General features: G+C 36.8%; 1 protein-coding gene across 1 annotated transcript in view; it reads left to right on the top strand.

Annotated features, from left to right (window-relative positions):
* The first annotated feature begins 48 nt into the window (after nucleotides 1-48).
* gbf1 (golgi brefeldin A resistant guanine nucleotide exchange factor 1) overlaps nucleotides 49-19,105 on the top strand; it is a 90,009-nt gene continuing 70,952 nt past the window's right edge. Inside the window, exons 1-3 of the mRNA XM_016512632.1 lie at nucleotides 49-190; nucleotides 2,395-2,497; nucleotides 3,311-3,377. Of these exons, the coding sequence (XP_016368118.1) occupies nucleotides 2,402-2,497; nucleotides 3,311-3,377 (163 nt within the window). The 5' untranslated portion in view covers nucleotides 49-190; nucleotides 2,395-2,401. The remainder of the gene's footprint in view (nucleotides 191-2,394; nucleotides 2,498-3,310; nucleotides 3,378-19,105) is intronic.

The raw sequence follows: 19,105 nt of genomic DNA, 5'->3' as shown, positions 1-19,105 counted from the left end.
GACTTAAAAGATCATTGGCTGAAAACAGCTGTCAGCTGACAGGAAATATCATGGTAGTGTGCGCCTGCACCATTTCCACGTCAGTAAATTTGCCTGTGGAGGAGATTACCTACCGGTGACAGAATATCTGTCTAGTGCTTTTACAGAAAAACAGCAGGGCATGACAACACTACGCGGAACTGTCTAAAATGTAAGCATTTATTCAACGCAGTTATTATTTGTGCGAACGCTTTTGACAGCCTACTAAACTAGTTAGCCAAATGAGTGGAAATGAATCTGAACGCCATTTTGGATTCGCCACCTTAGTGTCAACAGCAGTGTTTTCATGTTTTTCTGCTTTGGCAAATGCATACACGCAGAAGGAGAAACGAGCTCTTATAAAACACAACGAGAGGGCCACGAGGTCACATTTAACACGTTTATTTGAGCTGGTTAACAGCTGTAGTCAGTATGACAAACCGCTTGCTAGTTTGTTGACAGGTTGCTTAACGTTAGCTGCATCATGAGCTTTGTTGTTTATTCACAAGTCTTTTGGTTTCCAAATTCACAGTCGCATGTCGTAGAACATATGTGGAAGACGGTTGAAGATGTACGTTCACATTGTGATTCGCAGGTCGCTTAACATGTTATTTTATCTTTGACAATCATTGCTAGCAGGCTCGCCAAGCTTATTGGCCTACTGATCAATTCAGCTATAATCAATTCACACTCCTCATCAACCTGTGTACATCATACGGTGCAGTGAAAGACTGTGGGAAGGTTGTTTGTAATGAAAGGAGGCTGTTGGAGATGACGGATCTATAGCAGGTGCCCGAGGCTGTCATGAAGAAGTGATCTGTAGCATCAAAATGCTGGTTACGTGGCCATTATCACTGAATGATCCAGGCCCTCTCGTTGGAATATCTGCTCGCAATAGAACAGAAAAAAAAGAATTGTGCTTCATTAGATGTTTATGCACAGATGTTTGACTATAGAGTGTAATTTTCACCCACACTTCTCTTCAATATGTTTAGGTCTAGAGGAGGATGCTGTATGTATTCACTGAAATACCCTTAACCCTGTAAAGCCTGACATGTACAGCAATAGTCAGGGAAAAAAAAATCTCTATATTTTTTTTTTAATGGGACAACTTGTTGATCCTTTAGTCAAAAATTTGGGGGAAAAAAAATCTTAAAAATAAATTCTAATAGCTTGTAATGTAAATAAGTGAGATCTTTTTAAAAGTATTGCTTAGATGTCCGGTATGACTCTATATCTCCCATTAATATGTCTATAGTTTTATGATTAAAGCTCTGTAGGGAGGCAAAATAATCAAGTAAACCAAAATTGTTTCAGTCGAGTTAGTATTCATATTGAAATATTACTAGCAATAAAAGCAATATAATTTTTACTTCATAAAAATCAGTAAAGATTTCAAAACAAAAAAGACTCATGTAGGGGGATGTTTTTCGCAATTGTACTAAAAGGCCTATTACTTGCTAAAAAAGTATGATCTATCAATCAGACGACAGAAGGCATGTAGTAGATTATGTACAATATGTTGTTCAGGAAAGTTTTGTTTGTTGATAATTTAGAGGCCTTAGAAATTTTCAGAGGACAGATTTTTATTTCTAGAATATCAAATGCTCCTTCAAAAACCTATTGTACTATATTTCCAAGTGTACCCTGTACATTAGTTATTTAAGGTGAATGCTTTCATTTGGTAGTTTTGTAGCTTAACAGCATAGGGCATACATCAGGATTTTGCCTTCTTGAATGCTGATGTAAAATAGCCATTGCCATAGTGGATGCAGTATGCATAGTTGTAAAACTGTTTATGACTTTTTGAAATGCAGGTTTGTTCACATATTATATTTAACACTGTGATTGTTATATCTAGTCATCATTGTGGAGCTCCTAATACTATGGGTTAGATGGGTTACAGTTTCACTTTTCCGGAACATGAGCCAAATGTTTGTCTTTCTGCATAAACAAATAGATTTTTATGTGTTGGGATTATTTTCTGAAGTTATGTTAAATTTTCTTGTCATATAGAGCCTCATAGTTTTATTTCTATGTATTTCTAACATTATTATTTTTGAGAGATATATCCTTGCATCAACACGTCTTTGAAAAACATTGTGATTTCCGTTATGCCTGTCTTGCCCCCACAAGGCACTATCTTCAATAATGAAGTCTGAGCTGCTGCTACCTGTCTGCTGCATTGTCTGATGCTTTGCACAGAGATTACCTCCAGCTTTAAGCTCTGCTCTATAACCTGTGGTCTAGTTGAGCTATCTGACTAGGAGGATCGTATATAATGTTCATGTGTATCTCTTGCTATCAGAAAAACTATATATGTTTGATGTTGAGTTTGTACTTGTGTGTAAATGCATATTTCTAATTAAATCTTAGATTCACTATGGTGGACAAGAATATATACATCGTTCAAGGGGAGATTTCTGTTGTCGTTGCTGCTATCAAGAGGAACTCTAGATGGAGTACCCATACTCCTTTGGTAAGTTGTCCAATTTAGTTTTATTATAAGAACATATTAGTTGTCTGATGTCACGTTAGATATTTGAAATATTCATCGTGACCCTACTGGACACTTTATGACCGTATGTTTCTCATAATTCTTTAATATTTAAATTAGGGATGCACTGACATTAATAAGATTCTGACTGAAATTGATAAGCCGATAAATGTTTTCTTGTTATGGCTGATATTAAAATTCTATACCATTTTGTCTAAAGAAAGTACAAATAAAACATTAAAAATCAGTAATTTTAAATGCTACAAGTGAATTTAGGCATCACAACATTGTTAGATGATGGCAAAGGTAATCTAAATGTGATGGGGCAGTCGTGGCCTAATGGTTAGAGAGTCGAACTTGTAACCCGAAGGTTGTGGGTTTGAGTCTCGGGTCCGGCAGGAATTGTAGGTCGGGGGAGTGAGTAACCAGCGCTCTCTTCCACCCTCAATACCACGACTGAGGTGACCCAACTGCTCCCCGGGCGCCGTAGCAATATGGCTGCCCACTGCTCCGGTTGTGTGTTCACGGTGTGTGTGTGTTGTGTGTGCACTTGGATGGTTTAAATGCAGAGCACAAATTCCGAGTATGGGTCACCATACTTGGCCACACTTCACTCACTCACAAATTAGCATGCACAATTAAATATCCAAAATCAACCTATATAGAATATCGTATCAATGGAAAATCTGTAATATTGGCCAATGCTGGATTAATACATAATGCATTTAAATAACATGAAAATATCAAATGATATTGTTAGATAAATCATAACATGATTTTCTCATTCTTTCACAGGATGAAGAACAGGACCCACTACTCAACAGCTTCAGCCACTTGAAAGAGACCCTCAATAACATAAAAGGTTAGACATGATCAAATTCAGGATTGCAGTAGATGAGTTACTAAGTTACTGAACAAGGTGTTTGGACAGTTTTCTGTCATTTTGTAGTCCATTTATCTAGCCTCAAAATTTCGTAATAGCAACTGTTGAAATATCCTTTTCCCGATCAGTCTAAATAATACAGATTTGGTTGATAAAAGTAAAAAAAAAAACACACACACACAAGGATGTTGCATTTTGCACAAGCACCATTTCTTCTTTTCCTTTATTCGAGACTACAATGAAGGCGGGATCAAACTAAATTAACTAAGTTATTGAACAAGGTGTTTGGACATTTTTTTTTCATTTTGTAGTCCATTTATCTAGCCTCAAAATTTCGTAATAGCAACTGTTGAAATATCCTTTTCCCGATCAGTCTAAATAATACAGATTTGGTTGATAAAAGTAAAAAAAAAAAACACACACACAAAAGGATGTTGCATTTTGCACAAGCACCATTTCTTCTTTTCCTTTATTCGAGACTACAATGAAGGTGGGATCAAACTAAACAGACTCATTTAGCATTCGCAAAAGTGCTTCTTTCCTGCTACAGAACGAAAGCATATTTAACCAGGTGTATGCTAAATTTCCTCTGAGGAAAGGGTTGGCCTTTTCAGATCAGTCAATATTATCTTTCTCAGTGTCTTACTGTTGGGCTCTTATGGCACTTCATAATTTTTGGGGTCCCATTGAAACTATGTCAGTGTTTGTTCATCTAGTTATACAAATGCCTCTTAATGAATAGGACAGCTAAGGTAAATGTTATGCTGTGTTTTTATGCAATTGTTCCTTTGCTCAAAAAGAAACGAAAATTCTTTCTTGCTGTGATGCTTTTTAATGTAAAGGGGTATTGTAATAATTTTATAACTGATCTTGAATGAAAATTCCTACCATTTTATTTATTTTACTGTTAAAATAATTTTATTATGTTATGACAACTGATTGAAGAAGACTTTTGAAGACAAGGTGAATCCCCAAATAAGCTGATAACTTTTTCACAATCCCAATAATATTTTACTATAAATTGCTCACTTATGTCCACAACAGTGGCACCTATGGTTTGTTTACAGAATTACAGTAGAATCGTAAGGGCTTATGAGTTCAAGTAACTTTAATGAGTGTGATGACGGATTAAAACAAGCCCTTTAGACTGTCTTTTGGGCAAGAGGGGCACAAACAATCTCGACTAACATGACTTTCCTTTGGTAGCCGAAAGTCCTGCTAAGCATGCCAGCCTGATTCATCATAGTGAGTTTCAGTGTGTATTAATGGAGGGGTGTGAGTTGATGAGATGTGCAGCAGCTCTCTACTCTGTCTGCATGTTGTCATGCCTCTGTAATGGAAGCCCTGGACAGGGAGTCCTCTCTCCGGAGAATAGTGCTGCTCGGAGATGGACAGGAGCGGCTGTGTCTGGACACAGGGAGAAATCTGCCAAACTCCCCCTCTGACCCATTGCAAAGGCCTTGTTAGTTCTCTTGTGCTGTTGAGAAAGTGTTGACTTTCATTCACCTACTTCACAGTCTTGCATAGATGATGATTGTTTTCCAAGCCACTACCATTTAAAAGTTTGGGGTCAGTAAGATCTCTTATGCTCACCAAGGCTGCATTTATTTGCTAAAAAAGCAGTAATATTTTGAAATATTATTACAATATAAATATTTTTTTCCCCATTTTAATGCATCTTAAATTATTCCTGTGATGCACAGTTAAATTTTCAGCATCGTTACTCCAATCTTCAGTGTCACATGATCCTTCAGAAATCATACTAATGTTGATTTGCTGCTCAAGAAACTTTTCTTCTTATTATTATTAATGTTGAAAACAGTTTGTGAATAGGAAGTTCAACAGCATGTATTTGAAATGAATATCTTTTGTAACGTCATAAATATCTTGACTGTAACTTTTGGTCAATTTGCTGAATACAAGTTATTCATTAAAAAAAAAATTAATGCCTCCAAACTTCTGAATGATAGTGTAGGATGCAAAATAATGAGTCAAGTTATTTCTGGAAGTATCAAATACATTCATTTGATTTATAGACTTACTGATTGCCTTGTTTTACTATGTGCCTCTTAATAATGGATTTAAAAATGTAAGACAGTTTGTGAATAGGAAGTTCAACAGCATGTATTTGAAATGAATATCTTTTGTAACGTCATAAATATCTTGACTGTAACTTGTGGTCAATTTGCTGAATACAAGTTATTCATTAAAAAAAAAATTAATGCCTCCAAACTTCTGAATGATAGTGTAGGATGCAAAATAATGAGTCAAGTTATTTCTGGAAGTATCAAATACATTCATTTGATTTATAGACTTACTGATTGCCTTGTTTTACTATGTGCCTCTTAATAATGGATTTAAAAATGTAAGAGCTTAGTGAGTAATGCACAAATACTGCTTAATGCCTTTTTAAGAATGATGAAATAAGTTGAATTGGGGTCATATTATATTGCCAGTGTTTTGGCTCACGGTACGGTGAATTAAATTTATATGTGTATTTCTTAAATGGTGTTGGGTGGACTTTTGTAGCCCAGCTGTCTTCTTAATGAAAGCCTGGTATTTCCATTCACATTGTGGCCATTTTATCTTAGCTAACAACAAAAGATACCGCTGAAGGAAATGTGGATTAGCCCCAAAGGTTTCCTAGCCACTTTCGCTGGCTTGATAAAGGTTTCATTCTCCTTCCTCTGCACCATTCGTTTGATTGGCAGGCACATGTGCCGTATGGCAGCAGAGTGCAGCTGGAAGTATATCATCTGCAGTTTAGGTTGGGTAAATATAGCAGGGAGGCTTGTCAACCCGATAGATAGATTGTTCTGGGAAAGGAAGTGTTGTCTCCCATTCCACAAAAAAAGTGTTCTTTTCTTGAATAAGACCATTTTTGTATTTATGAAACAAAGAGTTTCCTGAATTTAGTACGTCAGAAATATGTGTGGGCACTCATGCTACCTCACCTTACACGTGCATTACACCTGATTCAAGCAGTGAGTGTGGTTTTGCTAAAATGTGCTTAACAAGACTAAAAAGTCCCCTCCCCCCCCCACACAAATTGGATTTGCATGTTGGCAAAATTCTTTACTTATTGGTTGAAGTAGCAGATTATATGGAAATTGGCTTTCTATTTCAACAGGAACATAGGTTACATTTTGTTATAGATGCCACAAGTACCCTATTTTTTTTTATTTTTGTTTGACTGACTCACTGAAGTCATCACTGAGTTTTCGATTTGTCTCTTGTCTTGGAATCTCAAGCATGAAGGTGGTGACAGTAATGATCTGTTGTTATTTGCACAAGACTCATGGAGTGAGCTACGCTTAGTTACTGATAAGCAGGCCAAGGCTGAATCTGCAGACTTGAGCATTTTCTGCCCTAATTTTGGTGAAAGTTATACAGAATGATTTTAGATGATTTTAGAGGGACAGGTTGCTTAAAAAAAAACTTAAATTGTATGACCTGTATGACTATTCTGTGGAAAATAAGTTTTTTAAAAATTGTCTCAGAGTTTGTCCAATGTTGAAAGAAAGTCATACAGAAAGTATTTTGCTCTTAGTGGTAGCTGAAAGCATTTACAAATAAGTCAATGTATGTTTATATTTTTATGTTTATATGTTTTAATAGAAAAGGACTAAAATTATGGTAGCCTCCTTTCCCCCCCCAATTTATAGAATAAATGTAAACGACAGTAGCCCTCTGTTGGCAGCAGAAGCCACTCAAATGTTCTTGTTAATCCAGAACCTCTCTGGAATTACAAACAAGCAACTTGGGGTGACAAAAGAATGTCAGTGTTTTTTAGCCATCAGCTTTTAGACTCTTTCTGTTTTTGAAATCCACAAACACAATGGTGTTGGAGATATGAGCTTTAGATCTTACGTCTAGCTTGGTGAACAACTGCTCGATGGATCTATTTGTTTTGTAAGGGAGATATTCTAGCTATGAAACATGGTCTGTTTAACATCAAATTGAGAACTAGGATTCAGTCTGGAGTCAAGTAATTCTCTGGGGATATTTTTGATATCGGCTGTACATTGAATATTGTACCATTGAGGCAATAAGGGGGGGAAGGAAACGTCACATTGAATGAAGATGTCTCACCTGCTTATGGTATTCACTTTTTATACACTAGTCAGCCCGAGCCTTAGTCCTTTAAAGCTTTGAATCTTCCTCCAGCCCTCCCCCTCCCTTCACGTCAAAGGTCAGGTTTTTGACAAGTCTGCAGAGGAAGCCGACAGACTAAATCCTCTCATTTTTATTCATACATCATACAAATACAGGTTTAAAGATGCCACCCGGTAGATCCAATACCAGAGCTTTGTTTGATTGACAACTCTCTCACTTACCCTGTATTCCTAGCCTTTCCTCTCGTTTGGTTTTCAGGTACTAAAGAAATTCCTCCTGTAATAGGTCAGACCACAGCATCCGATGATTGGATGGCGACTGAGTTTTGTAGTAAACATCACAGTGATACTTTGATCGCTGGTTCTTTTCAGGCACTTTTCGTAATCTCTTCATCTCCTGAACAAAGGGCTGTGAAGGAATCCTTTGACTGTGTCGTCTTAAAGAATTTGACTTGCCTTTGACAGGTCTTGAGTACAGTTTTTGCAAATTCTTGTCTTCATATGTATGTATATTTGAAACTATACTTGACATCTCAACCTACACATTTTAAGTCATTAACAAACTGTTAAGCTATTTGAGACAAACAAAATGTAGGAAATTATAGTTTGATTAAAGAAAAAAAGCCAAATTTTTGGACCCTTTCAATTTTTTTTTGCACCATGATTTTATTTGAATAAGTTAAGCACATTTTCCTCATTCTTGTTACTGTAGTATGAAAACTACACTTAAATAATGGGGTTCAATATTAAATTTTTGCATAACATTTGTTGTACTACCTTTTATTATGTTATATAATAAAAATGAAACTATTAATTAAAAACCTCATTTTTATTTTTATTTTATTTTGTTTGAGTCTGTCTTAAGTACTAGTTTGACCAACTAGCAGGTAGCAAGGTGGTAATCAGTCTTACTTTTTGGATTCAAATTTGTCCAGCCTTCCTTCCAGTTAACCAACTTTTAAAACATAAAGAAAAAGATAACTAACCTTTTAGGAAAGTTTAAATGCAACCAGCCATTGGTGTCCTCTGTTTCAGTCTTAACACGTGTAAGTAAAGTGAACTATAGCTCAAGGTCAAGTGTGATATGTCTCTGGCTCACAGCTGCGCCTGTGTGCTGGCGTCCCAACAAGGGTTTCTCTGGGGGGACGTGGGAATATCTTGCTCCTTTGAGGCCCTATGGACTCTTCTGCCATTTGATATGTACATTAATGAGGAAAAAAAATTAACTTAAATGATTTTAGCAAATGGCTGCAATATAACAAAGAGTGAAAAATTTAAGGGGGTCTGAATACTTTCCGTACCCACTGTATATCATACCTAGATGATCTGTAAGAATGTGCACAGAAAAAAGCAGAGTCATAAGTCAGATCAGACCGACACAAATGCAAATATGTTTACTTACCACGGCAAATGGAGCAAATAAATTCCCCTTCCTCTTCAAGGGAAGGGAGAGGAAAGAAAACATGAGGGTCTGCCGCTCATGTCCTTGGTAACGTCATCTGAGATTGCAAACAAATAGTAAGTAGAGTGTGAGTGTTCTCAATATCAATGTGATGAATGCTTCTACAGGGAAGTCACTTAGGTTTAAAGTTACAGAATAATACAGACAGAAATAACAGTAATGACTTAAAGGACAGATATTACAACATGTTTTGTTTTTTTCCTATTGATTAAGGTGGTAATCTAGTCAACCTCACTGAATTCAGCATCAGGGATAGTTCACAATTGTAGGCTACCATTTGGTTGGTCATTGGAGCAGACTTGATATTTGCCTCATGCTGACATGGCGCCATATTGTGATACATATGTAATATCCAAATTATTATCATTAACCTCTAATGCTAAGCTGAATGTTTAAAGGCAGGGTTACTGTCCTGATGTCAGTGTCATAGAGATGAGATGACCTAACCTGGTGAATAGTGAGAGGTTCACTGGAAGGAATTTACAACTGCTGTCCCCTGAGGGGAGAGGCCTCCTTCCATTACGCCCAATCTCCCGTCCTGGGTTTCCATCACAAAACAATTCTCAACTGTCCTTGGATCCTCTTCGCCACATTGATCTCCTGTCCTAATGAGAGATAAGAGAACACTTGCTAATGTTTTAACCTTGTAACTTATACCACATATAGCTGATTTCTTTGATTTGTTGACAAGCCTAAATAATTGTCATGAGTGGTTTATTTTATTTTTTTTATGATTATGTATTACAGATTGAGAAATCTCACTCTAACTGAAGGGTGTAATTTTTAAAGCATTAAAATCTTTTTTTTTTAAACATTACCATTTTTAAATTAAAATAATTTTAAATATTTGTCCTACCACCCATTTTCCACCAAAATATTATGACATTATTATGTTCACGATTTGCATAATCCTCGCCCAACAGTTGAATTACTTGTACAGGAATGCTGTGGGATCTTCTGGACTCTGGCTCCAAAATATTGCATTAATGCAAAAGAGACCATTTGGCCATATGCCTAACAAAATATTATTCAATTAATTGTTAAAGGGGACATCGGATGCCCATTTTCCACAAGTTGGTATGATTCTTTAGGGTCTTCATGAAATGTCTGCTACATACTTTGGTTAAAATTCCTCAGTGGTCGCTTAAAACAACACCCTTTTTACCTTGTCAAAAACAGCTCTGATCACAGCGACCCGTTTCGGTGCATGTCTCTTTAAATGCTAATGAGCTCTGCTCACCCCACCTCTCTCTTCTGTGGAAGAGGAAAGGGGATTTGCAAATAATCATAAAAAATATAAAGTGTGAGACTTCCTCCTTCTGGAGGTGCAGCTGGATCATGAACAGTGGGTACTGATTCATCCTTGAGTTTTAACTTTTTTTTTTTTTAGCAAAACCTGCCTTGAATTGTACCTCATTCAAAAAGCAGTCTGGAGTCAAATGATTTGCGCAGACACAAAGGAATTTAGGTGTATTCGGTGGCACATTACCATCAAAAACAAAACTTATCCACTGCGTTCTCAGTGGCTCTGATGTCGGGAGAAAATGAAGACGCTCATGTTCTACTTTTACATCCAACTACAAAACACCTGCATTGTTTACAAGACGTCACTACAGCTGTTCGAGCGCGGAGAAAATATCTGACAGTGTACAACTGGCTGAGGGCGGAGATATGCTAATACAGGACAGTCTATCAGTGGCTGTGGGCGGGGCCTGTGTAATATGACGTCATACTGCTCAGAAAATCAAAATGGCTTGATAATTGAGGTTTTTTGGGGATTTAAAAAAATAGTGAATGGATTTTTATCATCGTAGGGTGGTTGTGTCTAAACGGGGACTGACAGTCGGGGCTTAGGCCCAGTGTTAGGTGGGGATGCAACTGTTGTCCTGTTTCAGAGCCTCTCAACAATGTGCTGTGCACACGGAGGGGCCCAGTGCACAACTATTAATCATACTCTGTGCTATGAAAGGCTCACGGCATGGGGGTACATGTGTATGGAGGAGGTGGAGGTGACGTTGGTGCAGTGGTTATGTTGACAGGAACGGAGGACAAGATGGAGCACAACAAGCCGGCTGACTCCATGTGTCCACACCCCCCGACCTAAACGTCTAACCTCACTAACACCTCGCCAACCCAGTGCTTGAAAGAGGAAACGTTAAAAGGTGTGTGAGCTGCAAGGTTAAAACAATTATGGGGGCCAGAGAAGGGAAATTATATACTGCTCTGTTTGAGAAAGCTTCCTTACAGTGTGTTACAGGTTAAAATCTAGTATTGGGAGGTTTTGTTAATTGTCATATAAAATCGGGATAAACGGTTATTAGCCAGTGTTAGAAATGTTTTTATGCAGTTTATCAGAATCAGTTGAAATTGGTGTTTAATTATGCATACTTATTTCCACTGTTTTCACATTTAGATAATTTTTGTATTTTTTTTTTTTTAATCTAATGCTCACTTTACCTTTAAAAAAACCCATCTTTAATAATTTAACAATACTGTTAAATGTAATTATGTTGCAGTTCTCAGTAGCAAATGAATATACATTTTCACACTGTTCTTTCAGACTTGGTTATTATCGGCCATAACTTCAAAAATGATCACCTTGTCAATATCAGCTATACAATGCCATTCCGAACTTTCGGATCACTACGATTACATTATTATTATTATATTTTTTTTTTTAAGGTATAGTTAATTTTTATTCCACAAGGATGAATTAAATTGATCAAAATTCACAGTAAAAACTACATTGTTACATAACATTTCTATTTATTTAAGACTTTTTTTTATTTTATTTCTGTTCATCCTAAAAAGATTTATTATTATTATATTTTTTTTTTTAAGGTATAGTTAATTTTTATTCCACAAGGATGAATTAAATTGATCAAAATTCACAGTAAAAACTACATTGTTACATAACATTTCTATTTCTATTTATTTAAGACTTTTTTATTTTTATTTCTGTTCATCCTAAAAAAATGTATCAGTTTCCACAAAAATATTAAATAACACAACTGTTCAATGTTGATAAAAGGAAATGTTTCTAGAGCAGCAAATCAGCATATTAGAATGATTTCTGAAGGATCATGTGACACTGAAGACTGGAGTAATGATGCTGAAAATTCAGCTTTACCATCACAGGAATAATTTACATTTTACATTTACATTCAAATAGAAAACAGTTTCTAAATTTGATATAATATTTCACAACATTTTAGCTTTTTAAAAATGCTTTACAATTTTTTACCAACCCCCAAATTTTGAATGGTACTGTATTTGAAGCACACTTATCTGTAGTTAAGATAAGAAAATCAGCATGGACATTGTCACATAATCAAATTATTATAATGGGCTTCATGTAGCTTGTTTTTATTTGCAAAGACTCTGTCCATCCTGGAGGACTGTAGTGATTTTTAAATTTTTTTTAAATGTACTATTTTAACAACAAAAACATTTCGGTTTCCCCATTTGTCTAATTTTCTGCTTCAGTGATAAATCCTGCGTCACCTAAAGGTACTGTAGTTGTTCAACATGGCACCGAAGAAAAATTGATTTGTACTCGAGACTCTCAAAATAGTCAAGCTCCTTCTGTAGAGAGTGAAAATTGACTCAAGTTACACTGGCAGCTTTTGTTGTGAGGTCTGCAGTAATCCCTCATCAGCGCAGCAGATGATGATTAGCAAACAAGACTGCTTAATTACTTTCTGCCTTCTGAATTAATATCACTCTCATGTAAACAGATGCTCTGCTGATATGAAACCACTGTTTGTATGCAGCTTGAAATGTCCTTCAAACTGGCTTTGAGTCATGAAGCTCGTGTAAGGGAGTTTTCCTCAGTGAGATAAAAGACAACATATTTTGCTTAAAGAAAATTATGCTTCTTATAGGACCATTAAGATTTTTTGTCATTGCCGCAATGCACACATTTTATATTTGTAATTTGTATTATTTTCACTGGGGATTCTCATTAGGCTCATTACTGTAATGCAGAGGGTTATTACAGGTTGCAGTTCAGTCTGTTGTACCTTTCTAATGTGAGATGTCAGTCGTAATTGGCAGAAGTATTGAGTGTTTTTGTGTGGCTGTGTTGGATTGTTCTTTAATGTTCTGTTAAGTATATTCTTATGAAGTGGTAATTGGTCCAGACTCCAGGGTTGGGAGACTTTTGCTAGACGCCTGCTCGCTTTGTTACGGCAAAATGAGAGTGCAGTGGCCCCTAATAACTCCACACTGCGAGCCGAGGACATTCATAAACTGACGGGTATTAAGGTGGGTTTTGGGCCGTTTCAACACCTCTGCCTTCATCCCGCAGCCCTTTGTGCGGTGACATGTTGACTAGGGCTGGGCAAAAAAAATCTCTAATTTTCAATGAATCGTTTTTTTTTTTTAAATGACGTCGATTCGATATCGATTCTCAAAAGCCGCGAATCGATCTTTTCCGGTAGTTATTACAGCAAACATTTAAAACAAGATCTGATTAAAGTGAATCGTATCATTAGTCTTCTCCACTAGATGTCACCCTCTTATTTACCTTGCGTAATGTTACAACAAAAAGCCTGTCATTCATTCAGTGCTTATCATGGCGGAGATACTGTTGACAACTTGACAAGAACCAAGAACAAAGCAAAATGCGTGATTTGCAATGCTCAGGTAAAATTCTATAGTAATACTACAAATCTGTGGAAGCATTCGACATCACGCGTAAAGGCGCCATGATTTCCGCAATGAATGAATGAATGAATGGCGAATGGTGCGACGCACTGTTTTGTTTACTACACTTACTAAAGCGCGGACGACAGAGGGTTATTACAGGTTGCAGTTCAGTCTGTTGTACCTTTCTAATGTGAGTTGTCAGCCGTAATTGGCAGAAGTATTGAGTGTTTTTGTGTGGCTGTGTTGGATTGTTCTTTAATGTTCTGTTAAGTATATTCTTATGAAGTGGTAATTGGTCCAGACTCCAGGGTTGGGAGACTTTTGCTAGACGCCTGCTCGCTTTGTTACGGCAAAATGAGAGTGCAGTGGCCCCTAATAACTCCACACTGCGAGCCGCGGACATTCATAAACTGACGGGTATTAAGGTGGGTTAAACTGTCAGAATATATTACTATTTAGCAGTCTTAAGAATCAATGCTACTACTGCTAATAAATATTAATAAATCTTTATTTTTAAAGGAATAATCACATTTTTTTTTCTTTTTAATTTGAACAGTAAACCTCTGTTGTGCAGCACTTAGTTTGCCAAAAAAATAAAAGGGTTTTATATTTGATTAGGATAAAATAAATTAATGTTTTATGCCTTCATCTGATTACCAGAAAAATTAAGAACATTTTATATGGCCCTATTATTGTTTAAAAAAGAACCCTATACAAAAAAAGAATAGGTTTACAATAAAGGCCTGTGGCTCTTAATTTCTTTTTATAAATTCACCATTTGTAAACTGATGTTTACTGTTAATTTTTTTAGAAATATCAATAGCGTTTGTATTAAAACTATATTCACTGAATGTAATTAAAAAAAAAATAGAGAATCGATCGAATCGAGAGCTTGCGAATCGAAATCGAATCGGGACATCTGAATCGATACCCAGCCCTAATGTTGACAGGACAGTTGGCATTTCCTAAACTGACAAAATGACTGGGTATCTGCAGTTTCTGCAAGTGCCATGTGCTGGTTTTCGATGTTCAAATCATACTGTTGCTATGTTTAACCTACAGGAGGCTAGAATAAATTTAGCAAAGGCTGAGTGGCTCAATTGTCTTTTTTAATGGGTTGTTTTTATGAGCTGTATCGTTGGTGTCTCCTGCCAGCATGGTTTCACACCTGATCAGTCATTTTGAAGAAAGCCTGTTTGTATTCCTGTCATAATAGAAGATGTGCACCAGACATGCTCTTGTATCCTCTTGAGTCCCAGTAAACCAGTAAGGTGCCAAGTTAAGACTAACAGAGTTAAACCATTTGTTTGTAGTTGTGTTTTTTTAAACACAAATTTAGATGGTTGCTCCAAACAATTAAAGATCATTGTTGGTCTCTGGCCTAGCAGTTCATTGTTCCTGCTGCAATTTGAGCTGTGGTGCTCCAGCAGTGAAACCAGTTGGAGTCTGGCTTGTGGCATTTATCAGTTTTCATGACAATCATTAAAAAAACAAACAAAAAAACAACAACACATATTTAAATAAAAATAAAGATATATGAAAACTTATACTGATAAGAAATGTTTCTTGAGCAGTAAATCAGCATATTAGAATGATTTCTGAAGGATCATGTGACACTGAAGACTGGAGTAATGATGCTGAAAATTGAGTTTTTCATCACAGGAATAAATTACATTTTAAATTATATTAAAATAGTAAACAGATATTTTGAATTGTAATAATATTTCACACACACAAAAAAGCAGTTTTTGATCAAGTTAATTCAGCCTAGGTGAGCATTAGAGACTTCTTATATTTGTCTAACTTTTAAACAGTAGTGTAATTTATTTATTTATTCAATTCTATGTTTTATTTCACCCCAATATCAAAGAAAAAAAAATACCTGAATGCTTTATCACATTTATTGCTGACATCGTTTTTTTTTTAGCAATGGCATTTCTAGGAAATTGGGAAAAAAGCTAAATGATGTATAAACAATTTTTGGTCATGTCAAGAGCACTTTATTGTCTATGTGTTTTCAGTGAGCTTCCACATGTGAATGCCTGATACTATAAAAGATGCAAGCTGCATGCAGGAGGCATAACTGTAGTTATCGTCACACTAAATCATTCTAAATCTGGCTTACATGCAGGCCTGGCTAAATTAATACAAAGCTTCTCTGATTCGGACCAAAGTGATTACCCTTTGATAGTTGCAAAAAGTATTGTGCTTTCTAATTTCTTACATCTGGTCAGTGTAAAGCCAACCAAAATGGACAGTAATGCTAAAAGAGGAAAGGTGTGCGATTTAACCAGTGTCTTGATTTCATTGAGGAGTGTAATGTTAGAGCAAGAGTAGAGGTTACTCAGATTTTATTGACAATGGAGAGTCTTATGATGTTGAGAGGCTTCGCTTTTTGTCAGGCTGGAGAAATCAAAGCGCACAGCAGACCAGCAGTAGACTAAGCCCTGGTAGAGGGGGAATGGTCTGGGATGGGGGGTTTGCAGAAATAAGGGCCAATATTAGTATTTCAGAGGCAGCGCCTTGCTTGTGTGGCGTTCAGATCTTAAGCCTAGGGCGCCCCTGTGCGAATCCCAGACTGCCTTTATGGACTGAGCTAATAAACCTCTCCACACACATGCACACACACCCTGAACACAGCTGCTTGTTATTTCATGCCCCATAAGGACCCTGTGACCACGAACATTCTAATACACATTTCTAATTAAATAGGCATCGGTGTGTGTGTGTGTGTGTGTGTGCATTCAAGTCCAACTGTCTTGTTTCACTCCTTGCTCTACACACACACACACACACACACACTCACATACACACAGATTGACAGACTTATTGGCGAATAAAATTCAAACCACTCTCGCTTTGTCAATGCTAGGACAAAAACTCCTTCACTGTCACCCGTATAGCATGCACACAAAAGCCTTGGTTTTATGGGCAAGTGAGTTTCATAGCAAATGTTGACAGTGTTTTGAGTCGCTGTTATTTTCTGCACTTTGTCTAGGCCTTGTGTTCTTCTATACGTCCTATAGTATGTTGCATAGTTTATTTTATTTAATACACTGTTGAGTGAATTTCTGTTTAATTCTTCCTCTTTTATTCAACAAATTTTTTTTTTTGAAGAATTTGTCATTGTATCATGAAGCCAAAGCTGTATTTGGATAAAGATTAAAGTGCAGGCAGAGGATTCAGAGAAATCGTTTGTTATTGTAATCATGTGTAACTGATCAAACACTCTTTGCCCACATACAAACTGCAGCTAAATGTGTCTGTCGTTCCTCTTTTGAGTCTGTAATCGCATTCTGTAAAAGTACTGTATAGTGTGGTTATTTACAGAAATGACAACCACATTCTTCACTCAAATTTAGACTTGAAAAATCACATTATGAACAGAACCAGTGTTGCCAAGTAGTGTTAATTTTGTTAACGAAAACTATGGCGAAAAATGTTAGTCAACGAGGTTTTTTCCCCTGACGAAAATGAGACGATGACGAAATGATTATTAGGTCATTAAACGATAACTAAGACTAAATGAACATGCAATATCGTTGACGAAAAAAGATGAGACTAAAATGTAGTTAAAAGAACACAAACTTTACCAAAACCTTTTCATTTTAGTTGAAAAAGGTCGAGCCAAAACATTTCAGACTGCTGTACAAGACTCTATTATGCAAGCGTTCATGTTTGCGGTTGCCAGATATCAAGAGATCAAATCCCCCAATCAGAGCTTTTCTGTTAAACGGATATGTACTCTGCCGGGTCTGCCCGGCTGTTTGCGTTATGCAGTCTGGCAACCATTCACATGGCTCTCTCTGCGGAGGCGCCGTGATCCGAAACACCGACATACAGTACTGTACAAGTAAGCTTCTTCAGCGATCTTCATTTGAGGTATTCTGCTTAAATGAAGGTGTCATTCAGCCAGTCTGTGTTCTGTCATGGATCTCGGCTATATTGTTTGCGATAGTGGTTGCTGATTGTAACGTTACTTGCGCAACCTCTGTGCAGCAATAAGTCTTTTTGCTGCACAGATGAGGTAGAATAAACCATGCATATGAGTCGATATTCTATTGATTTGTGCTTATTGGTGAAAAAGCAGCTTCTGATGAAATGTAAAAATAAATTTCCCAAATTACAACAATAATTTCTATTAAAATTGAGCAAAATAATATATTTTTTTCATCTTTTTAACCATTATACAGTAAGACGAAAATGTGTACGTTTCCACTGACTAAAACTAGACTAAAATTCTCAAACATTTAGTTGACTAAAACTTGACTAAAACTAAAACAGGACAAGTTGACTAAATGTGATAAAAACTAAAAGTTACATTTGACAAAGGAATAAGACTAAGACTAAATTAAAAATAGCTGACAAAATGAACACTATTGCCAAGTCCGTGATTTTCCTGTAGAATTGGGCTACTTTCATATGGAGATGAAACAGTATGAAAATTTCTTATCACGATTATAGTGACCATAATTATCACGGTGTAAACAGTGAAATAAGCATGTATTTGACCGAAATTCCAGAATCGTCTGCAAGCTGACTATCTAGCACGGTGAATGGTTGACAGATATATAAACAATCGGATGCTACATTTTATTCTTTCCGACAAAAAAGCCCTTGAATGCGACGAGCTTGTAATCACGACTTAAGTGGGAGATAGGAAATTTCCAATTGCACGTGAAGGCAGCATAAGAACACTACTTTATTAGGTATTACATGGAGCGAAGATGAAAACAAAATGCACTCGAATCTTTTCTGAAGACAGTCAGAACCTTCAGAGGTTAATTCATTCATATATTCATTTGTATAACTCCCTTTGCACTCTTTTTAAAACCTCCCTGCTTTCCGCCATGTTTTCACACAAAACGAAACTACTCTGCCTACTGTGCGCATGTGAGACTGTTACTTAAAACTTTGCTTTATGCTGGACAAATCACAGTACTCGTATACGGTTTTAATGATAATTAAAATAAGTAACGGTAATATTAATTTAGTTTTGGCCGTGACTGGGCTGGTTTGTTATGCAGACCTTGCAACCCTTTACGGAACTGTACAGAACACACAGTGATTCCAGCTACAGCTTTTCTGACATGCATGTCTCACTGTTCAGATAATTATCTTGCTGTCTTGTAGTTGCTTTTACCAGCCAATGGTAACCTGTACATTAAGTGACGTGAAAGTGACATGTGGCCAAGTATGGTGACCCATACTAGGAATTAGTGCTCTGCATTTATCCCATCCTAAGTGCACACACACAGCAGTGAACACACACACACCGTGAACACACACCCGGAGCAGTGGGCAGCCATTTATGCTGCGGCGCCCGGGGAGCAGTTGGGGGTTCGGTGCCTTGCTCAAGGGCACCTCAGTTGTGGTATTGAGCGCTGTACATTCACTCCCCCCACCTACAATCCCTGCCGGTACGAGACTCGAACCCGCAACCTTTGGGTTACGAGTCCGACTCTAACCATTAGGCCACG

Source organism: Sinocyclocheilus rhinocerous, unplaced genomic scaffold, assembly GCF_001515625.1.
Source record: "Sinocyclocheilus rhinocerous isolate Xijiao unplaced genomic scaffold, SAMN03320098_v1.1 scaffold295, whole genome shotgun sequence".
NCBI classification, from domain to species: domain Eukaryota; kingdom Metazoa; phylum Chordata; class Actinopteri; order Cypriniformes; family Cyprinidae; genus Sinocyclocheilus; species Sinocyclocheilus rhinocerous.
This window is presented reverse-complemented; position numbering and strand designations above follow the sequence as displayed.